Here is a 24893-nt window from a genome sequence, read left to right as displayed (position 1 = left end):
AGAATATTATCTTTTTAATATTATTATTATTTTAAAATTTATAATGATAAAATGAAATGAAATGAAACTATTTCTATATTCAAACTAAGCCTAAGTCAAAGATAGGTAAAAACAGTTTAGGGCAAAGGACATGTTGACAACAAGCTCCATCAAAAGGATCATCCACTATATATATATATATATATATATATATAAGTGCTGCTATATCTTCCTATAAGAGCAATCGAACGGTCAAATATTTGTTTTTTAAACATTTTAAAAAATAAGTATAAATTTATTAAAAAATACTTTCTTAACTATTAAGTAAAAAAAAATACAATACATGAATTTTATGTTTTGCCTTGATATAAATCCATGGTTGCAATTGGGCAAACCGTAGTCAGAAAGGTGCAGCTACCAAATCAGCTTGTTGACACGTGGGAAAGTGCTTCTTCACTATATCTACCGGTAATCAAATGCAAAATGGAAGCTTGCAGAACATGAGTAAGTGTGGCCAATGAAGAAGAACAACATAGAGTAAGCGCAATCAAACAACTCCAAATTGTGTTGGTCACACGAGACTAGTGATTGTCAACTCGATAATTTCCAAGTTCTTGGGAAATAGTGGGAAAAATATGTTTTTGTATAATCTATCTTTTATAAAATTATTAGTGCTAATTGTCAATAAATTTATAATTTAATTATGAGTAAAAATGATATTACAGTCTATTCTAATTAAAAATGTGAGACTCGAATCATGTCACGTACGACAGAATTGCCCAACGAAGACATCAAGAATATAAGAGGAGAGATTGTGATATCATGTTATGGTAAATGATAAGAGTAGGTAGTGTATGTGATCTTATATTACTTATGGATGAGAAAATCTTACTCTTTATAATGGTTTTAATGGGACTCCAATTATATTATTGACAAGTTTTATTTTTTTAATAAAAAAACATTATTCATTTGTTTATAAAAGGGACATTAGAACTCTGACATGAGAATTACAAGCCAACTATAAATTTTCAAGTTCCACAGTACATAAATTCCTTTGTGTCTAGCATGGTTTTGTCCAGTGTTATAAAACCTCTACAGACAATAGTCTATCTTATAACACCGTCTAAGGCAGTAACAAACCTCACATTCCCACGGAGTGGAGAACATACTCTACGAACCCCGGGTCCTAGAGATAATTTTTTTGTTTTTTGGGTTTTTTCTATTACAACCTAAAATACAAAAAATACTAGAAAACATAAAAACATGGAAAATACAGAGGAAAATAAAGAACAAATAACACAAAACAGAGGCTGTCGTGCCTCATCCTGGGAGCATGGTAGTCAGTTGAGCGTGGCTGTAGAAAAGCACCCCTGGCGGAGTGCGTGAGATTCACGCACCAACTTTGAACCACGCACGTGGCTCACACACTGCTTATTCAGCGAACTTCTTCGCCCGTCTGAAGGATCGGATCCTTGGGAATCATGTGGTGAGGCACGTGGTGGCCGCTAGGTGCCGGAGAGCTATAGATCGACCTTTCACTCTCATTTGGCCTGAAAAAATAAAAACATGAAAAAAGATAAGGAAGAAACTAGAGAGAAGAGGGAGGAGGAATGATGGAGGGAGGAGGAGGAGGGTTCCTCCCTCTGAGCAGGTTTGACGTTGGTGGGTTTTAAAGAGAAGTTGGACGTTCTCTCTCTAAAATAGGGAAGGTGAATTTTTATTTCGTCTTGAGAGTATATGAACAATATTGGCTTGGGTCTTCAAAATCTTGGTTTGGGTCGTCCATTTAGACATTACATGAACAAGATTTTTCATTTTTTATTACGCAAGTAAAATAGAGCAAGATTTTCAATCTTTCGTGAATTATCTTAATATCCAAAAATTATAAATCTAAATATTTTTCAATCTCAAATCTTCAATATTTTTATTTAGTCATTACCTAATTATTACAAATTTTTCAAACTTTCAAACAAAACACAAAAAATAATTAAATTGTTTCAAATCACAAAACAAAAATTATATTTTAAGTTTATAATATTTTATTCAATTTTTTTTCTCTCATTTTACAAAACTCCATAAAACATTTTAATTCAAACTATTTCACTTCTATTCACAAACAATCTTACTACTATTCATAAATCATCTCATCTCAACTCACTACCAATTAGGTTTGGATAGTGAGTTGAGATGAGATGAGTTAAGATGAAAGTTGAAAGTTTAATAAAATATTATTAGAATATTATTTTTTAATATTATTATTATTTTTAGATTTGAAAAGTTGAATTGTTTATTATATATTATATGAAATTTTGTGAAAGTCGTAATGATAAGACGAGATGGGTTGAGATGTTTCTCAATCCAAACTGAGCCCATATTTTTGTGGAAATTTCTGTTTGGCTCTCAAATTTTTTTTTTAAAAAAATCTTTTGGGTAGTTATTATCAAATATCCAAAATAAATGAAATAGAGAAAAATAAGTGATATATGGGACCACTACCAAAAGAAGAAAAGGTCCACACATAGTACTATGGGCAATAATTTTTGTTCGTTGATAAAATTCATATCGTGTCAATTCATAGACATATAACTATATGGATTTATCTAAATTATTAAGTTTAATTAAAAAAGATTAGAACCCTTAACTATAATACAAACCATTTAAATACAACTTACATAACATGTTCAATAAAAAAAAATTATATTGTGTTGACTCAAACATGTTTAATTTAGTTTTATATAAATGAGCTGAGATGAAAAAATATATATCTTTTAAGTATAAATTTCTAATAAAAAATATGTTTTCATAAGCATGTAAGAATCCTAGCACAAAAAACATAGTATATGAGTTTTATAACATTTATTGAGTTGTTTGAAAGACCTACAAGAATAGTAATAAGAAAAAATTTATTTATAATTCATTTTCTCACAATCCTTTCATCATCCATGATTTAGCATTAGATGATAGGTTTATAAGTAAAATATAATAAATCATTTCCAATTATCTAATACCATATCATGGTATAATGAGTAGCATTACTCTAATAATAAATATTGTATTATTGTCTCTTATATATTATTTCCATCTCTCTTATTTTGGCATAATATTGAATAAAAGTTCCATCAATTTTCTATCTAGGAGAGTTCTCTTAATGTTTTTTTTTTTTTTTTGGAATTTATTTTATAAAGACTTGCTACATAAGGACCAGAACAAGCACACTTAGCAAAGGCAATACACTAGAGAGTTGTATGCTTTTAAAGAAGATGAATTGCCTTTGAAGGAATTGATTCTCTCCTAATTGGTTGGTTTGTCCCAAACATCATTAAAAATGTCAAGAACAAGATTAATATATATATATATATATATATATATTATCTAAACAAAACTAAAGAGTTGAGAGATTGTGATTAAGGCGTGCAACTCATATTGTCATATCAAATTCATTATGTATCAAGTTGTGTTCAAATCTTAATATGGCATATATATAATTATCCAGGTCAAATCCTTCAATTTCATCCACCATTTGGAGGTTGGGTTTTGTTGAACTTTCTATACAGACTATGTGTTTGACAAAAAGCAATAAAGAAAACTTTTGTTTCTATTCATTGAAAAACATTTCATACATACTCTACTGAGACCTTACATACTTATATAGTAGAAATCCTAACAAACTCTATCCTTGATTCACGGATCTTCTGCTACTTGTCCTACCAAACTTTGATTCCTTATGCTAGAACATTCTTCATGATGCTATTGTGATTCCTTTAAATCTCCTGAGGTGGCTTTTGCCATGCTACGTGTACTGCTACTATTTTTCTTATCCTTTTGTATTATAGATGGAGTGGCTGAGTCACCTATGTCCTTAATAGTCCCCCGCGATGCAAGCAGTACCTTGCAAATGGTGCGACTTGATCGTAAGTACTCAAAGCAAGTAGTTGAGAGTGGCTTTGTGAGAATATCAACTAATTGATCTTTGCTTGATACAAATGAAACATTAAGTGTCTTGGCTGTCACTCTATCTATTACAAAATGAATATCTAATTCTACATGCTTAGTGTGAGAATGTAAAATTGAATTTACAGATAAATATGTGGCCCCCAAATTATCACACCACAAGGTTGGTGGATTAGTTAAGTAAATATCCAATTCACCCAAAAGAGATTGTATTCATAAGACTTCATAGGTTGTGTTGGCTATTGCCTTATATTCAATTTTAGTGGATGAACGAGCAATGGTGAGCTACTTTTTGGAACCCCAAGAAATCATATACGAACCAAGAAAGACATAGAACCCTCATATGAATTTTCTATCATCAGAGCATCATGCCTAGTCAATTTTGAAGAAGGCCAATAGAGTTAATGTGGATGATTTTGAAAAATAGATTCCAAAGTGAGAAGTGAGTTTTAAGTATCTAATAATTCTTTTGACTGCTTGCCAATGAGAAAATTTTGAATTATGCATGTATTGACAGACTTTATTAACAATAAAAAAAAATATCCAGACAAGTAAAAGATAAGTATTGAATGCTACTAGCAACACTCCTATATAAATGTATATATTCAAAAGTAGACCCATCAAGAGTTGCACGTTTAGTGGAAACTGACATTGGAGTAGAAACAACTTTTGCATTGTGCATTTTGGTCTTATGAAGTAGATCATAAACATATTTTGATTGACTTAAAAATAAGCCATCATTATTTTGGAAAATCTCAATTCCTAGAAAATAATGCAACTGACCTAGATATTTAACTGGAAATGAATGACCAAGATAAAAAAAAAAAAAAAAAAAAAAAAAAAACTCAGAAATTAACACAGAATCTGAACCGGTTACCATGATATCATCCATATATATAAAAACAAACAGCACATGAGATGGATTATGATAGATAAACAAAGACGTATTTGATTTTGATTCTTGAAAACCTAAGGAAAAAAGTTTGGCATTGAGTTTAGAGAACAGGCTTGAGGAGTCTGTTTTAGACCGTAAATGACATTTTTTAACTTACACACTTAGGACGGATAATCAGGGTGCACAAAACCAGGAGGTTGTTGCATATACACTGCTTCTTCTAGATCGCCATGTAGAAAATCATTTTGTATGTCTAATTGCTGCAGTGACCAATTGGAACTAACAACAATTGAAAGGATTAGCCGAATGATCGCGTGTTTAACCACTGGGGAGAAAATCTCAGTGTAGTCTATCTTAGCTTGCTGGTGAAAACCTTTGGATACAAGGAAAGCCTTGCGTCTTTCTAGAGTACCATAAGCACTTCTTTTAGTTTTGAGTACCTATTTAGGGCCAAAACATTGAAGGAAGCCGATGGTGGTACAAAGTCCCAAGTGTGGTTGTGTAAAAGTGCTTGAAACTCAAACTTCATTGGTTCATGCTATTCACAAAACTTATTGGCCTCTATGTATGAACTAGGCTCTTTTGGGATAATAGTGTGTGCTGATACACTGAGTGACAGTGAGGGTTTTGGTGTGGGCTAGAGGCTATCCATCAATGCGAGTCAAAGGTTTGTGGACATTTACCTTAGACCGAGTGAGCATGGGATAGATTGGTGGAGGTGGTGCAACAATTGGAGAACTCGGTACGGAGCAGTGTAAGATAGACAAAGGTGCTGGAGAAGATGACTCAAGAGTGTGTGTGGATGTTTCGAGAGAATGAAAAGTTGAATATTGCACTGGATGACTTAGAAGATGTGGATTTGAAGGAAAAATACCAGTTGACTGGGACTGGGTTGTGGGTGTATGGGGCTTGAAAACAAAAGGTAAGGAAGATTGAGTGAGGGAGGTGGGTAGTGGACTATCTGAGTGTGTAAGGGGTCGTGTGTGAGTGGGCCAATTGTGTTAGCAGGAAGAGAAGGCCATCAAAGATTGGATGAGAGGATGAAGCAGGAAAATGGACCAGTTGAGGTGATGCAACTGAGGTGGACGGACAGCAAAAAGGAAATTGATCTTCATTAAAAGGAACATCTCTAGAGATGTAAGTCCGGCCCAATGGTATGTGAAGACAACAATATCCCTTATGATCAAGACTACATCCCATGAAAACACAAAGTTTAGAATGGAGATCCAATTTTTCTTTATCAAAGGGACATAAGTTGGGCCAACATACCGATCCAAAAACATGAAGAGAATTATAATTTGAAGATGTTTTAAAAAGAATTTGAAAGGGTGATTTATTTTGTAAGATTGATGTGGGCATTCTATTAATTAGAAAGACTGCACTGTGGAATGCTTCAAACCAATACCTAAAAGGCATGGAAGCGTGATCCAAAAGTGACAAGCTTCTTTCGACAATGTGCCTATGACGTCTTTCAACCGACCCATTTTGTGCATGGGAGTATGGACATGTAATGTGATAAATTATTTCATGAGATTGCAAAAATTTCTGAAGGGACAAAATTCTCCTCTCTAATAAAATTGCACAACTTTGGCTTTGGTTAAAAAATAGTTATGCACATAACAAAGAAAGACAGTAAAGAAATAAGTAACATCATACTTGTTTTGAAGAGAAAACAACTAAATAAATTTAGTATGATCATCGACAATGGGCAAGTAATACCTACAACTAGTGGTAGATAATACCTGGGTCAAACCCCAAACATCTAGAAACAATAAATCAAAAGCATTTTTGGATCAAGAATGGGAGAGGGGACGAGGGAAAGCATGTATTTTGCTTAAAAGTACCTTGAGCATGGCTGGACAGAAGAGTTAGAGTGCACTGGAAGATTAAAATACTGAATGATAAAATTGGTAATCCTAGGTGAATGTGACCTAGACGAAAGTGCTAGTAATCTGGTGATGTGTGTGCAATAAGAAGGGCTTGAGATGGAACTAAAGGGGTTGAGAAGGTGGTGGCTATTGTAGGTAAGACATACACCCATCTCTAACGATGCCCCAAAGTAGAATCTCCAGAGTGTGTGAATCCTTCACAAAAAACAGGAAAACTAAAATTCAAAAAACACTGAATTATCTTGACAAAACTGCCTAATAGACAACAAATTCTTAGTAATTGATGGAACATGAAGAAGTTGGGAGAGAAGAAATTTGCTAGACGAAGTATATAGCTAAGTTGAACCCGTGTGTTGAATTGGCATGGAAGAGCCATTTCCGATACTTACTTGATTTGTACCCTGATAAGACATAGGATGCATATTAAGGTTGTTAATGTTAGATTGGTCGAAAATGATGAAGGAGGAGGGGCTTGATAACTGTGATTAAAATAGTGGTAGCATGTAATGGCCGTATAGCCTGATTTGTGGCAAATCTGACAAAGAGGACAAGTTTGAAAAAGAAGTGAAGTTTTGTCTACCATTCCCACACCTACCCCGAAAATTTATGCCACCTCTACCTCGTTGATAAGATGGTCTTGTAAAACTAAGATGCGTAACAATGAGGTTGCCACTAAGTAGTGTATAAGCATGATGAGAGAGGTGAGACTCATGGTTTAGGAGATAGCTATATATTTGATAAGGAGAAAGAGGGTTAGCTTGGGTAGTGAGGGAGGTAACTAACAAATTATAGTAAGTTCTATACTAGCTAAAAGATAAACAGAGAACTCAGAGTTTGACAAGGGCTGCCTAACAACACCCAAAGAGGCAGTCAAGGTTTTTGCCGTATGGAAATAAGCAGTGATTGATTTAGAACCATTTTTAACAGTAGCTAATTGATATTGTGTCTAAATAACATGGGATGACGTCTGAGCAACAACTAAATTTTGCAAGGAGTTCCAAACTTAATGTAATGTGGAGCATTCAAAAACTTGGGCCAAAACTTGTTCTAACAAGAAGTTGATTGCCAATAAATTGAACTGATCAACAAGGAGCCACTTGGTGTGATATGGATTAACAGAGTCGTCGATCATGAGAGGAGGGATGGTAGATGAACCATCCAGATGATGGGACAGCTCATGTCTCTTCAAAAAGGGTTACATTTGAGCTTTCCATAGAATATAATTTTCTATAGTAAGTTTAATGGTTGTAAAGTGACTTGCGGAATTAAGAATAGTGGAGGTGGAGAGGGTTGTTTGATTTTGTAAAGAATAAATTGCTGAGGAATTGGGAGAAGCCATGCAATTGTTGTGTGTTAAAAAAAAAAAAAAAGATGCGAGTCTTGTTAAATGGCTCTTGATACCATGTCGAATTTTCTATACATGCTATGTATTTGATAGAAAGCAAAAAAGAAAACCTCTATTTTTATTCATTGATAAACTTTTCATACATACTCTGCTGAGACCTTACAAACTTACATAGAAGAAATCCTAACAAACTCTATCCTTGATTCACAGATCTTCTGCCACCTGTCCTACCAGACTTTGATTCCTTATATTAGAACATTCTTCATCATGCTATTGTGATTCCTTCGAATCTTCCAAGGTGGCTTTTGCCATTCTACGTGTATTGCTGTTGCTGTTCTTATCCTTTTGTATTATAAATGGAGTGGCTGAGTGACTTGTGTCCTTAACAGGTTTTTGGGTATTGGGTTGTGACAAAATATTATTAAATGTATAAATCCTAACTCTTAGCTTATAATTTTTTGTTGAATTCATGTGGTTATGTAACAAATTTTGTTGGGTGATATTATATATATATATATATAAATGATAAATAATATTTTTAATCATATATTATATATAAATATATTTTAAAAAAATTATAATATATAATTAAAAAATATTATAATCTTTCATATAATTATAAAATTATATAATTATAATTTTAAAAAATTATATATATTATGTAATTATATAAATACTAAATATATATATATGATTCACATAAAAAAATTAAAATTTTAATAATAAATTTTAATTTTTTTATTTTATTTCTAAAAATACGCTATACTTGTATAACTCGTAGAACTCTTTACGCATGCCTATACAAGACCACATTACTCGTTGCACCGAATCTAAGGAGCTGACGTGTCACTCGAAGATAGTTGGGTCGCCTTTTTTGTTTTTTTTTTTTTTTTAAATTTTTATTGGTTTAAGGTTTGGGAAGACGAGCAAAAACCAAACATCGTTATCTCCCCCTTCTCAATTTCCACACATCAGTCCGTTATCACTTGGTCAATTGCCCTCATCCTTTTGACATCTATAAATACGCACACGATATTGCACCGCATTTATTCGTCCTTCCATTCGGAACAAAACCCTAAGGGTTCTGCTGGGAACCATTCGCCGCCGGATTGATCTCATCCCCCCTAGTGCACTCCTTTCTCCATGATCTCGCTGGAACGCTCCTCAGCTCAACGCTGTTTTCTCTGATATTTTTCGCATCAGGTTTTTTGTGCTTCCGTTTCATGTGGGATTTTTGATGTCACGTGAAAACATGTTACACAAAATTTGTTTTCTCTGGTAAGTTTATGGAATCGGTTCGGGAAGTTGGTGGCTTGATGTTCGGCTGTGGTCTCATCGTTGATTGTATAGTTTGAGTGTAGTGAAAATTTTGGGTTTTGATGAGGTTAGGAGCGAGAATTATACGGTTCTAAATAAAGGGTTTTGGGAGTTTTTTGTGTTTAAAGTTTTCATTTTGTGATTGTCTTAGGGTTTGGTTTTTGAAAGTGGGTATTGATCAGTTCGTGTTGTCGTTGAGAGGGTGATGGTCAATTTGTGGCTAAGAGAATGTTGAGTGAATTGGGAAGGAGACCGATGCTTGGAGGTAACGAGGGGGGGTCATTTGGGGATGAGTTGGAGATGGAGATAGGGTTGTTGCTCCGCGAGCAGCGTAGTCGGCAAGAGGCTGATGATCTCGAGCTTGAGCTTAATTTGTATAGAAGTGGATCTGCTCCTCCGACTGTGGAGGGTTCATTGAGTGCAGTTGGTGGGTTGTTTGGTGGTTCTGCTGCTGCTGGTGGCAGTGGAGGTGGTAGCACCTTTTCAGAGTTTTCTGGGAGTAAGAACGGAAATGGATTTGCTTCCGAGGAGGAGCTTAGGTCTGACCCAGCTTATCTTTCATACTATTACTCAAATGTGAATCTGAATCCGAGGCTTCCACCTCCTTTGCTTTCGAAGGAGGATTGGAGATTTGCACAAAGGTTGAAAGGGGGGAGTTCGGTGCTGGGTGGGATTGGAGACAGGAGGAAAGGGAATAGAGTCGATGATGGTGGCAGTAGGTCGTTGTTTTCTATGCCCCCGGGGTTTAATGCGAGGAAACAAGAAACTGAGCTTGAGTCAGACAAAGGACATGGCTCTGCAGAGTGGGGGGGTGATGGTCTGATTGGTTTGCCGGGTTTAGGACTTGGGAGCAAACAGAAGAGCCTGGCTGAAATCTTTCAGGTGTCTTGCTTTTTTTTGCCTGTATTAAAAATTGTTTAACTGCCTTTGTTGGTGAGATCCTTCTTTTTGTGTCGTATCGAGCCGTTACAATTATTTTTCCCTCTTGGATCATCTGTTGTGACATTTAATGTTTTTCCTCTATATTGCATGCCTTAGCATAAAATCGTTTATGTGATTGATGATATAGCTAATTGAACTGTATCTGACGGGGATGCAAATGTGTGCCACTCATTTTGGTTTGCACCATGCTATTAATCTCTAAATGGTACATTTATCATGGCCACAGGTCTCTGCTATCAGTTGGAAATTCCAAGTCAGTAGGATCTCTACTGGAAATTGATGTTCTTGTAATTAAGAATCAAGTCATGCGGACTGGTAACGAAAATTAGTTAATCATGTCGTCTACAATATATGAAGTCAGTTAGATAAACCTAGCTTAATGAATCTATACTATCAAAATGTCAGTTAGAACAGAGGATTTCGGATTTCTCCTTAGTTACTACCCTTCTATTATGCAAGATTCAAGATTGTATCCATTAATGTAAGTTGAACTTTTGGATTAGGTGAGGTTGTTTACCACAAATACCAGTTGGTGTCCTTGTTTTGGGGGATTTATATAAGAAGTGATTATTATTATTTTGATAAGTAATAATATGAAACGTGACTATTAAAGTGCAAGGGTATGAAATGTAATGGTTGATTAAAGTTCTTAGTCTACATCTTGCTGTTGACTTGAATTCCCGATCTTTGTAGAGCCATGCTTTCATTTTCACCAGGTTTTGTAACTTGTAGTGCTTTTATATTCCTAGATCGGATAAATATGGAATATTAGTTGCCTGTTTTAACTCATGACGAATTCTTTCTTGGTTTTAACTACATATATGCTTGTATATTAGGTGCCAATATTGAGTTGACTGCCCTTTGAGTACTTTGGGCCTTTAAATCTGCTTCAAAGGGCCTTTAAATCTGCCGAAAGAATGTATCTTCCTTTGTCTTCTAGGTTATCGTTAATCATTAAATTTAAGTTTGTCTCCCTTTTTGATCTTTTGTACTGCTTAAAGTATGGCCTCTCTCGTTTCTGTGATCAATGTTGTAATGTTGTTCAACACTCTGCTTCATTAGTTTTGTTCTGAAGGCATATGCTTTTTAAATCTAAGGTTCTTGAGCAGCTGTTCTTTGTTTTGCATGTGTATCTGGCTTGCCACCATCAAGTTTGGTAGATCATAATTACACTGATGGGCAAGGGAGTTTGACTTGTCTACTCTTTTCCCCATAATTGTTTTTTTCGTCTTGGTGATTTCTAATCTAATAAATGTGCAGGATGACTTGGGGCGTCCAACTCCTGTCACTGGAATTCCATCGCGTCCTGTCAGCCGCAATGCTTTTGATGAAAATGTTGAAGCAGCAGGATCTGCTGAAGCAGAGCTAGCTCATTTGCACCATGAATTGAAAACGTCTGATACTTTACGATCTGGTGCAAATGGTCAGGGCTCATCTGCTGTCCACAATGTCACACCTTCTTCATATACTTATGCTGCTGCCCTTGGTGCTTCCTTGTCAAGAAGCACAACTCCAGATCCTCAACTTGTTGCTAGGGCTCCCAGCCCTTGCATCACTCCTATTGGAGGAGGCAGAGCTAACACATCTGAAAAGAGAGGCATTACTAGTCCAAATTCTTTTAATGGCATTTCATCAGGCTTTAATGAGTCTACAGATCTGGTGGCTGCTTTGTCTGGCATGAACTTGTCAGCTAATGGTGTTCTAGATGATGAAAACCATTTGCCATCACAGATTGAACAGGATGTAGACAAACAGACAAATTATCTATTTGGTCTACAAGGTAGTCAGAATCATATCAAGCAACAAGCATACCTTAAAAAGTCGGAATCTGGGCATTTACATATGCCTTCTGCTCCTCATTCAGCAAAAGTATCATACTCTGATTCGGTTAAGAGCAATGGGGCTGGGTCAGACCTGCACAACTCACCCTCAGATAGGCAAGTGGAACTGCAAAAATCTGCTCTTTCTTCTGGTAATTCCTACTTAAAAGGATCTCCTAATGGTGGAGGTGGATTAGCTGCTCAGTATCAGCATGTAGATGGCACGAATTCGTCATTTACTAACTATGGTTCAAGCAGTTACAACATGAATCCAGTTTTGGCGTCCATGATGGCCAGCCAAATTGGAACTGGTAATCTGCCACCGTTGTATGAAAATATTGCTGCAGCATCTGCTATGGCAGCCCCTGCATTGGACTCGAGAGTTCTTGCAGGAGGTTTGCCTTCTGGAGCTGCTGCATCTGAAACACATAATCTGGGTAGAATGGGGAACCAAATGGCAGGGAACAGTGTTCAGGCATCATTTGTTGATCCGATGTATCTTCAGTACTTGAGGACATCCGAGTATGCAGCACAGCTTGCTGCTCTCAACGACCCTTCTTTGGATAGGAACTACCCAGGTAACTCATACATTAACTTACTGGAGCTCCAGAAAGCTTATCTTGGGACTCTTCTATCCCCTCAGAAATCTCAGTATAGTTTTCCATTGAGCAGTAAATCTGGTGGTTCTAATCATCATGGTTATTATGGAAATCCTGCATTTGGTGTTGGTATGTCTTATCCTGGAAGTCCAGTGGCAGGTTCTGTTATTCCCAACTCTCCAGTTGGACCTGGTAGCCCTATGAGGCACAGTGAGCTGAACATGCGTTATCATTCTGGCATGAGAAACTTAGCAGGGGGTGTCATGGGACCTTGGCAACTGGATGCTGGATATAACATGGATGAAAGCTTTGCTTCCTCCCTACTAGAAGAGTTTAAGAGCAATAAAACAAAGTGTTTTGAACTTTCTGAAATTGCTGGTCATGTCGTTGAATTTAGGTATGTACTGGTTATTGATTTTCTTGTGCTCTATTGCTGTGCTAGCTTCCTGAAATTGATTTCTGTGGTTTTACATCTTCTATGAGCAGTGCGGATCAGTATGGGAGCCGATTTATTCAACAGAAACTTGAAACAGCAATGACAGAAGAGAAAAACATGGTTTACCAGGAAATCATGCCCCAAGCTCTTGCTCTAATGACCGATGTGTTTGGCAATTATGTTGTTCAGAAGGTAAACTACAATTTTCTTATTCTCAGACATATCTAGTTTATATTTCTTGTAAGATTTAATTTAAGTAACACTGGGTAGTTGAATACAGTTTTTTGAGCATGGACTTCCATCCCAGAGGAGGGAATTGGCCAACAAGCTTCTTGGAAACGTGCTGACACTTAGCCTTCAAATGTATGGTTGTCGAGTGATCCAGAAGGTATCAATAGTTTTGTGACTTGTCAACATTTTGAAGTTATGATTTTGTTCCTACTTAACCCTTTGAATATATGATTGTCGAATGATCCAAAATGGTATCAATAATTTTTTGATCTTGCAACATTTTTTATATTATTTTGTTCCTGAAAATTTGCATGTATGGGTCTCTATCCATAACGCACTTCAGGCGTGCACCAAATCTTTATTCATTTTTTTCTTTTGACTGTTAAATCATTTGTTCTCATTGTTTGGTTATATAATCATTCTTTTTCACGGTAATTTTCTTCCAAGATTGCATTTTGGTCAATTTAAGGGTTTCATACCAAAAATTATGGTATAATTCTGATGTTGGTTCGGCATGAAATAGTTATTTTGGCACCATTCTATCTTAATAATACTCCTTTAAACTGAAGAAGCTTCAGTCATATCTATAGCTGTGTTTTGGCACTGATTTTTCTATCTACATTTGTTTGCACTTAGATTATCTTGCTATACTATGCTCTTTATCTGATTTTGTCAAATGCTAGTGCTGATGACCAAATGATGTGATTATTATGAGGGGTTTCATAGAAGGATCTGGCTGTGACATGCTTTGTTTAAATGTTCAGGCAATAGAAGTCGTTGATCTGGACCAGAAGATCAGAATGGTTGAAGAGCTTGAAGGTCATGTCATGCGCTGTGTACGTGATCAGAATGGGAACCACGTCATCCAGAAATGCATAGAATGTGTTCCTGAAGATGCGATTAACTTTATTGTCTCAACATTCTTTGATCAAGTTGTCACCCTTTCCACCCATCCGTATGGTTGTCGGGTGATACAGGTTGAGAAACGTTTTACTGTTTAATTCTAGATTTTGATTATTTCATTTAAACTGTGATTATTAGTGGTTCCATAACAATATTTACTTCATATTTGCAGAGAGTACTAGAACACTGCAAAGATCTAAATACACAAAGTAAAGTTATGGATGAGATTTTAGGAGCTGTTAGCATGTTGGCACAAGATCAGTATGGCAATTATGTTGTTCAGGTTCATATACTTTCCTGCATACTGTCTGCTTGGACTCATTGCATGAGGCAGATATTGTTATGGGAGTAATATAAATTACCATATCATGTTCTGTGATATGTTTGGGCTATTGGTTCCATGTTCTGTGCTGTTTAATAGGATGCTGGCTTCCTGTAGATGACTGGTTGTGGTAATGATCATTGTTAATTTTGCTGCTGTATTTATTAAATCCCCATTGTAACTACTCTAAATCCTCAAGCCCGTTATTGACTTATTTTATCTTTACTGGCTTCCAGCCTTCTGTTCCATTACCTCATTCTTCTAAATCTTAGCATTTAAAATTTGTTTCTGAAGATCTAGTCTGTTGACACTGTTGCTTTTCCCTTTTTCCACTTCTTTTATTGCAAATCCATTATGGTTTTGAGATTATTTTTCCCATCTACTCCAATTGTTCATATGATTTGAAAATTGTACACTCCTTTACTCTCATGGGCTTCGGCCATTATTTGTAATGCGGATAATATCCATGATTTGCTCGTATCTCACTATTGCTTAGTTGTAATCGGGTTTGTTTGATGTATACTCCCAGTGTACTTGGACTATGCCTTTATTATCAATAAAATTTAACTTACAAAAAAAAAAAAAAAAAGATTTGAAAACTGCTACCAGTGTCTCATAGTTGTAACATGATATTGCTGCTCACCACTTATTTTATTTGGGAGGTTTGTACTATCATAAACTCTTCAATTAGATTTTTGCCCCATCAATTATTCCCAATAATATTAGTTTTTGGTGTTCAACCTTTATGGTGCATGTGCCACTTTTTTGTTAGTGGTTTGATCTTTATCTATGCGTATCTCAGATGCTAGCTCCTCTTGTCTCATTTCATTATCGACAACCCAACATTTTGTTTTGTTTTTTTTTTTTAATGCTGCTTTGAAGTCCCGTTTGTTGTTCTAATTTTGGAGCTTCCAAATGTATGTTTAATTTGTACCATCTATTCTAGTTTTCATGGATACTTCATTGATCTCTTGCATTTATTTTTAACAGCATGTACTGGAGCATGGAAAGCCTCATGAGCGTTCTGCTATAATTAAAGAATTAGCTGGAAAGATAGTTCAAATGAGTCAGCAGAAGTTCGCCTCTAATGTTGTGGAGAAGTGTTTAACTTTTGGTGGTCCTAGCGAACGCCAGTTACTAGTGAATGAGATGCTTGGTTCTACTGATGAAAATGAACCGCTTCAGGTTTGTCCCATCTTGACATGCCTTTAAATACAGACGTCTTAAACCTATTCTTATCTTGTATATGTTATGCAAAAGAAAACTTCTTATAAAACCAAAGAGAGTTTTTTCCAGCCGGTGAACTTGGGGTTTAGATTCTCGTAGTGTGACAAAATGTCCCATCACCCTTGTGAATATTTTATATGGTGCAGACCTTTGTCGTGCTTGAATCAAATTTTGGTAGCTTTTAGAGGGGTCATTCAGCCTCTTGAGATGTAATGTTCACATAGGGTGGTGAAATGATGATATGCTGGGACCCATCCATTATTTTATCAACTGAAACTTCGGTTTTACGGTAGAAATGCAAAGATATTCTGTTCAATAGGCTTGTGGTTTCCAATAATGTTTTTTATAATGTGAAGCCTGCAATTCCATAGTCTCTCAAAAACATCAGGGCTTTAGGTTGTACCTTTTTGAGATGACAAGAATTAGGTCATAAATCCGAAGATGTGATGCAGGCTGAGATATCAGAGTATACACTTAAAAAGAGTTCTGAGGTCTTCATATCAAGCTGGTGTCTTAAGATCTTTAAACTCGGTTTTCTGTGTTCTCTTAATTAGCTCTATTTTTGTTTTTCTGAATCATCTGATGATTTGAGTAGTGTGATCTGCAAACTGTGCTATTTCGATTTAGTTAATTGCATGTTTCTTACCTTTCAGAATCTTGGGCATTGGGTCTGCAAGTGATTCTGATGATAAAATCTCATGTCCTTAAGAAAATGAATTCTTCAGTTAGCTATCAGATTTTTCAAGAAGAAGAAAATCTCGGTTGCTGATGTTTCCATGTTATGTTGCTTGTGTATCTTTGTTTTGCACTATTGCTTGCCATTTTTCCTTTTCATTTTGTCCTTAGTTGTTTTTTTTTTTTTTTTTTTTTTTTTTTTTTTTTCATTTATTAACCAGGCAATGATGAAAGATCAGTTTGCAAACTATGTTGTACAAAAAGTGCTGGAGACTTGTGATGACCAGCAGCGTGAGTTGATACTTTCACGAATAAAAGTTCACTTGAGTGCATTGAAAAAATACACTTACGGAAAGCACATTGTCGCGCGTGTAGAGAAACTTGTTGCTGCTGGGGGTATTCCTTCTTCTCTAGTTATTTTTTGCTTTGCATGAGTTAGTATTTCTATGTACTTTTGTGAAAGCTTATTTGTTTATGTATCTATGCATATACATATTTAGTTGCATTTTTATCTATTTGTATTCACTTGCACACATGTATTTTTGCGAGTGCTAGTAGATTGTTACTGCATTCTATCGTGCCTGTTAAGCTAGTCATGTGTGTATTCTTGAACTCCCACGACTGTTTCACTGAGGTCCTTCATGAGGTAAAACATTGAGTTTATTCTATGAACCAAAATAATTGAACATCTTCATTCTCATATCCTTTTTGTAGTTTGGGCTCCAAATATTTGTTATTACGCCAAATTGTTATGAATCAATTTTGTACTTGGGTACAACCTTTGCTTTCAATGAATTTGGATTGCTTTTTATCTTTTATTTATTTATCTGTTTTCTTCTGTTTTAAAGAATTGTAGTGGATTGATCATATGATTTTCCATATGAAAATGACTTTATAACTTGTCACTTAAAATGCCTGCAGAAAGGAGAATTGCCGCTCAGTCTCCACACCCTGCTTAGGCGGCGTAGGGAAAAAGTTCTGTACAGCTAACTGAGGCTAGTGTGAGCTTCCTCTTTTCCTCTCTTTCATCCCCCATGTCTAGGCTATGACTCTTACCTGTCTGTTGAGACAGGTACGAGCTGATTGAAAATAAAGTTGTTGCTTTGTGCTGGAAAACTGTACATTGTGTAGTTTTTAAGTTTATTATATAGATAGAATCAACCAAGCCAAGATTCGGGTGTGAATGCACACCTGATGCGCCTGCACAGGAGATAAAATGACTATACAAGTTTTTTAAGGGTGTAAAAATCATGAAATGTTGAGGTAGTTTTCAAGTTAACGCGATTGTACAAATGTTGCCATGTTGAGAGCTCTTTATGTTTTTAGGTGAGGCCAGAGATATGTTCAATGTATGGTTATTGACGTTTTTTGTTTCATCATAAGCACAATTTTCTTATGCAGTCTAGTATCTTGCTCTCAATTTGTGGGACAACATTTGTCACTCGTCTTGGATTATTTTGTTATCATAGGATCTTTATTTCGTGAATGAATATGGTCAAGTGATATGTGGCCCAGCCATAACCATAGTTATTATTTCACCATTCTCTCCAATCAGGCTTGAAAACTGTCACATTATTTATTTAACATTTTGACTGATCTCATCCATCTAAACCACTGGGCAGTCTGGGTTTAAATTATTGAGCTGGGACTTGAGCTAGAGAACCAAGTTACTAAAAACATCATGGGTTACCTGTTAGGGAGAAACTCATTTGACATCCATCAATAGAATTCTACTTTTTATTTCTATTTTTCAGAATTTTGGATTTTTTTAAATGAAAATGACTTTTCTGAAGAAAAAATAATCTTATTGATTGTTATCAAATAGGCTGCTAGGTGTCATTTTCCTTAGTAGTAAGACTAGAATTGGGTGGTGGAAATGAGTGAATTGGTGTACCTTGTCGAGTTGTGTGTGGCTACATCAAAGCAGCAACGCTGTCCTCAAAACAATATAGCACGCTACCCATCCACTTTCATAAAACTTGACTAGGTGCCCACATTTACCAAATATACAGGAAGTTTCCATGAATCTTATCAGCCTCTGAATCTTATCAATGGAATGGAATCTCAAATGTCTGAACCAAATGTCCTAAAAAGTAAGTTTGTTTGTTCATCTTTAATTTGAAAGTGAGTTTTCCCCCTAAGATATCCAGTGGAAGACTTGGAGTAGAGAAATAATGCCAAATACTTCAGCAACTCTAGAAAACACCACAATGATAAAGTCTTAAGGGCTAAGATAGAGAGTTCGTGTATTAATAAACAAAACAAATAACTTCTAATAAAATGGAAACCAAAACTCGGAGCTCAAAACTTCAAAACCTAGTAGATGGCAGTACCATAAAAAGGAAAGATCATTAAAGAAAAAAGCCTCGTTCTCTTGCTTCCTATGCCTCATCCATCTCTGCAACTTTTTAAGTAGATATTGTCTCGCATGCAGTCATGTCATGCGGCAATTCTCCTACTTCTAACCTCTTTCCTTGGCCAATGCTGCCTCTAGCATGTACCCCCTTTGTCCAATGATGAAGGAGTGGAGAGATTTCCTTCAACCCTCTTAAGCCAGCCAGGTCCAATCCTTTCTCTTCTGCCTCAACTTTCACGATCTCAACTATTGCAAATGTCACTTCGCAATCTTCCCAATGAACTACCAAACAAACTACCTCAACTTTTACTCCCTCTGTAACCATTTTCCCTTAACTCATTTCTTTTTGAAGTTTTGGCTACCTAGCACTTTGTTTGCATTAAGATTAGATGACTGGAAGGGACACCACCCCTACTTTTGGACCATATATAATTATTCAATATTAGTTATTTGCTTAAAGAAACCAACAACTTACATTTAATTAATACTTACTTCCAAGGTGCCAGGAAAAAAACATTAAACTGCCAGCAACAAAAATAAAATAAAATAAAAGGAATAATGCAAACCCATTCCAATTTGGGGTTACTTCTCTCTCTCTCTCTCTCTCTCTCTCTCTCTCTCTCTCCTGAAAGAAACCTCGGACCCAAACCAACGCAGCCCTCCCCCACCCACCCAAAAACAAAAATCCCTTAGTTCATTAATGCGTGCAAATATGGAAATTTGGAAGACGGACCAACAAAGGCAATGAAGAGAAGAACTGATGCGATGTTGGAGGCACCATCACCACTCGTGGATACTATCTCCTGTGAATACAGTAAATTCTCTAGTGAGGGGAATTCTGGTGGCAGAACTACTCCTTCAAAGGCAGTAGAGACTCCAAATTTGTGTGCTTTGTCGAGTAATTCTATGAAGTAACTTGTGTGAAATATTGGTCCTTTTGGATAAGAAAGCGCGGTTGGTGATGTAAATGGCGGAGAGGAATCTTGGATGCTAAGAAAACAACGAGATTTTGCCTTGAAGTTTGAAAGGAAAGGTTTAGGAGGTAAAGATATACCTGCGCTGGTTATTGTTGATCTGCTGCAACCACCTCTCTCTGAGGCTGCAGTAGCAAAAGCAGCCCTGAGAGAGTGTAAAGTGAAATTTTCAGTACTTGGTCATTACACAAGGTTGTTTGGATGTTAGAGATAGTTTCATCTCATTTCATCTCATCACTTCTCAATATCCGAACACCACTTAAATATATACTTTTCAATTTCAAATTTTTAAAATTTTTATCTAATCATTAAATTTTTTTTTTCAAACTTTCAAACAAAAAATAAAAAATAATTCAATTTTTCTAAATTCTAAAATAAAAATAATATTAAAATAATAATATTTTAACTTTATAATCTTTTTATTTAATTTTTTTTCTCACATTTCCATAATCCCATAAAACATCATAAATCAAATAATTTTATTACTATTCACAAACTATTTCATTAGTATTTACAGATTTCTCATTCACTCATTCTCCAAGCATCCCTTATTCATACCCACCTAATATAGGCGGATAGCCACCCTTCTCACAACCCGTCCCTGCTTGGTTGGGGTGCCTAAGGTGCGGTTTAGATAATGAGATGATATAAGATGATTTTAAATGAAAATTAAAAATTGAATAAAATATTCTTAAAATATTATTTTTTAATATTATTATTGTTTTAAAATTTGAAAAAATTGAACTATTTATTATATTTTATGTAGAATTTTGAAAAAGTTATAATGATAAGACAAAACATTTTCCCTATCCAAATGAGGCCTAAATATGACCCCCACCTTATACCTACTTACATCCCTGATTGTCTGCATGCGCTTGTCGAGCAGACGGATTGACATATTACCGTCCAGCAATAGATTATTCACAAAAAAATCAAATAAAACCAATATAAAACCTCATATCTATTTATAGACATACAAATTTGTGCACAAAAATACAGAGCCACAATCGTGGGTCATAAAAACTTGCAGACCCATGGCTGAAGCCTTGGTCATAAAATTCATATCCACGACATCAATTATGGATTTTTAACTTACAGATTCACGACGGTGATCAATAACAATGCGATGGTCGTACGTTTGTAGATTGCCTCTTGGCCATGACTCACGACCACAACTTGGCCATGGGTGTAGAAGTATAAGAGGACTAAGAGGAGGAGAAAAAGAAGAAGGGAATAGGGAGGAGGAGGAGGAAGAAGAAGAAAGAAATAAGAGAAAGTATAGGAGGAGAGAGGTCTTGGTGTGAGAGGAAGGAAGAGAAGAGAAGAGAAGAGAAGAGAAGAGAGATGAGTGGCTCTAGCTCTAGAGGAGAAAGAGAAAAAAAAGTTAGTTTTGTGGTATTATACTATCCTTTTGTCTTTTAGCCCATTGGTTTGTGAATTATCAAGTATTTATTCTCAAGGTTTGGCACAAACTTTTACAGATTGGTAAGTTGAGTATTGTGATCTAAAATGCAATATGCCCCCGCAACCTAGCCCTAATTACACTATCTGTTTTGTCTTTTAGCTCATTGGCTTGTGAATTATCAAGTATTTATATAGAAATTTTAGGAAGACAAATTTATAAAATTATGTGATTTAATGTGACATGTTAAATATACTTTATAAGGTACCAAAGAGAATCTCGTATCTGGCTTACTACAGGCTACATGGATTGTGGAGTGTTCATGCACGATTCTTTAAATATAATGGCCTCATCTTAGTTTTCACTAAGGCAACGTATCTTTTAGTATCGTACTTATCTCTCTTTAGACAATTATCAAATGACAAAGTGTCTCATCTTTACTCGCTACCTCTTTGCAGTGCCAAAAGTGATCAATCGTGTGAGTGAGCCGATCTAAGCCTATTAACATACTTTGTGTATATGTATAATTCATGCAATATGATTAAAACAAATTGAAAGAAAAATATCGCACTGCATTAATATCTCCAAAGAAAGTTTACATTATTGTGTCAACTGAATAAAAATTATAATCACAATCTACGTAGTACTAATCTCCTAATATGAGCCATAAAAGCATCTTTCACTATCGGCTTTGTCAGGGTATTGGCAACCATGCGACTTGTAGATAGATGTTTCAGGACCATTTCTTTATGTGCCACCATATCTCTAATGTAGTGATATCAAATATCAATGTGTTTAATTCTTTCATGATACTTTAGATCTTTAGCATATGCGAAAGCAGTCATGCTATCACAAAAAATAATCACTGGATTAGAATAATTTGTGCCGATATCTAAGTGCTGAAAGAACCTTCTCAACCAAATAGCCTCCTAAACTGCTGCTGAATGTGTTATGTACTCTGCCTCTATAGTGGATAAAACTATATAGGGTTGTTTATTGCTACTCTATATAATGACGCTATTGTTTAGCAAGAAAACATATGCAGTTGTCAATTTGCACTCGTCTAGGTCATTGCCCCAATCAGCGTCACTGTAACCATTTAGATGCAAATATGCCCTAATAGCACAACATATAGTCTGCAGTTCCCTTGAGATATCTGAAAATCCATTTGACTGTTTTCTAATGAGCCTGTGCAAGATTAGATTGGAATTTACAAATCAAGCCAACTGCATAGTATATATCTGGTCGAATACACATCATTGCGTACATCAGATTACCAATAGTGCTAGCATAGGGAACATGAGTCATCTTCTCTATCTCTCTTGGAGTTTTAGGATATATTTCTTGACATAAGGTCTCGCTTTTAGCAATGGGATTGTCAATGAGTTTACAATTACTCATTTGGAAGCGTTTAAGGATATTCTTTATGTAAGTATGTTTAGATCTTTAGCATATGCGAAAGCAGTCATGCTATCACAAAAAATAATCACTGGATTAGAATAATTTGTGCCGATATCTAAGTGCTGAAAGAACCTTCTCAACCAAATAGCCTCCTAAACTGCTGCTGAATGTGTTATGTACTCTGCCTCTATAGTGGATAAAACTATATAGGGTTGTTTATTGCTACTCTATATAATGACGCTATTGTTTAGCAAGAAAACATATGCAGTTGTCAATTTGCACTCGTCTAGGTCATTGCCCCAATCAGCGTCACTGTAACCATTTAGATGCAAATATGCCCTAATAGCACAACATATAGTCTGCAGTTCCCTTGAGATATCTGAAAATCCATTTGACTGTTTTCTAATGAGCCTGTGCAAGATTAGATTGGAATTTACAAATCAAGCCAACTGCATAGTATATATCTGGTCGAATACACATCATTGCGTACATCAGATTACCAATAGTGCTAGCATAGGGAACATGAGTCATCTTCTCTATCTCTCTTGGAGTTTTAGGATATATTTCTTGACATAAGGTCTCGCTTTTAGCAATGGGATTGTCAATGAGTTTACAATTACTCATTTGGAAGCGTTTAAGGATATTCTTTATGTAAGTATGTTTAGATCTTTAGCATATGCGAAAGCAGTCATGCTATCACAAAAAATAATCACTGGATTAGAATAATTTGTGCTGATATCTAAGTGCTGAAAGAACCTTCTCAACCAAATAGCCTCCTAAACTGCTGCTGAATGTGTTATGTACTCTGCCTCTATAGTGGATAAAACTATATAGGGTTGTTTATTGCTACTCTATATAATGACGCTATTGTTTAGCAAGAAAACATATGCAGTTGTCAATTTGCACTCGTCTAGGTCATTGCCCCAATCAGCGTCACTGTAACCATTTAGATGCAAATATGCCCTGATAGCACAACATATAGTCTGCAGTTCCCTTGAGATATCTGAAAATCCATTTGACTGTTTTCTAATGAGCCAGTGCAAGATTAGATTGGAATCTACAAACCAAGCCAACTGCATAGTATATATCTGGTCGAATACACATCATTGTGGTGTGAGCAGCAGCCACCACAGTGCACTCAATACCTAGTGAGTAACAATCCTATGCAAAGCATCACGATGCTCAACAAAGCAATATGAATTTCGAATTGAAACTTCTGAAATTTCAATTTAGTGGTTTCGAATCCGAATCCCTAAATCGATTTAGGATTTTAATTGAAATATCAATTTAAGGTTTTCAGATTGGAACCCTTAAATCGAAATTTCTATTTAGGGATTTCAATTCAAACCCCTAAAATTTCCATTTAGGGGTTTTAGATTGGAACCCCTAAATCAATCTGAATCCCTAAATTGATTTAGGAGTTTTAATTGAAATATAAATTTAGGGGTTTCAGATTGGAACCCCTAAATCGATTTAGGGGTTTCAATTGAAAATTTGAAACCCTTGAAATTTCAATTTAGGTATAATTATTGCACAATTTGGTTGGCTTCGCACTTTGCCTTGTTTTTTCATGTTTGGTGTATTATTACGATTTTTTTATCTTTTCACTTATGCTGTTTGATTTTCTGATATTTAATTATTATTATACTGGGAAATGAGGAATGTATTCTCAAAGAAATTTCAGTGATAGCTCTCCTACCCCTACCAGTACCCTGTCCCAGAGCCCAACCCTACTCCAAACCCAACTGCTATGGGGAGTACACATTGCCCCACCCCTAGGTCCACACAAAGCAAGAAACATGTTTCCATAGTTTGGTCTCATTTTACCAAATTAGAGGGTGGTGACTCCAATAATCCCCAAGCAAAATTTAAAAATTGTGAAAAAATATATAAATGTCACTATATGAAACATGGTACATCCCAATTAAAGGTCTATTTAGAGGAACAATGAAAGAAGAGTCCAATATTAAAATCCTTACAGGAGAATAGTCAATTTAGACTAGAGATTGCACTAAAAAAACTAGCAGATGGGAGCGTTGGGGATCCAACGTTGAAGGAGTATATGAAGTACGATCCCGATGAGTGTAGAAGAAAGTTAGCTCGTATGGTTATCATAGACGAGTTACCTTTTCAGTTTGTGGAGGGGAGATGGTTCCAAGAATTTGTCCATGAATTGGAACCTAGATTTAATATTTCTTCTTGTCACACTGTGGTAAAAGATATTAGATC

At 35.6% G+C, this 24893-nt stretch overlaps 1 protein-coding gene across 2 annotated transcripts; it reads left to right on the top strand.

The window, feature by feature from the left end:
- The first annotated feature begins 9049 nt into the window (after positions 1 to 9049).
- Positions 9050 to 17931, top strand: LOC122292824 (pumilio homolog 2-like). Of its 2 annotated transcripts, XM_043101350.1 has the most exons (9): positions 9053 to 10258; positions 11579 to 13134; positions 13224 to 13365; positions 13454 to 13561; positions 14169 to 14381; positions 14480 to 14590; positions 15620 to 15814; positions 16753 to 16927; positions 17453 to 17931. In XM_043101350.1, exons 1-9 carry the CDS (start codon positions 9605 to 9607, stop codon positions 17488 to 17490), a joined length of 3192 nt encoding a protein of 1063 aa, XP_042957284.1. In that variant the 5' UTR covers positions 9053 to 9604; the 3' UTR covers positions 17491 to 17931. The 2 variants fall into 2 exon arrangements, with proteins under 2 accessions (XP_042957285.1, XP_042957284.1); XM_043101351.1 differs by lacking the exons at positions 16753 to 16927; positions 17453 to 17931 and adding an exon at positions 16510 to 16746 and having other exon boundaries at positions 9050 to 10258.
- The last annotated feature ends 6962 nt before the right edge of the window (positions 17932 to 24893 follow it).

The sequence above is a fragment of the Carya illinoinensis genome, chromosome 13, assembly GCF_018687715.1.
Source record: "Carya illinoinensis cultivar Pawnee chromosome 13, C.illinoinensisPawnee_v1, whole genome shotgun sequence".
Taxonomy (NCBI): domain Eukaryota; kingdom Viridiplantae; phylum Streptophyta; class Magnoliopsida; order Fagales; family Juglandaceae; genus Carya; species Carya illinoinensis.
Note: the sequence above shows the minus strand (reverse complement) of the source record. Positions and strands in the feature narration are given on the sequence as shown.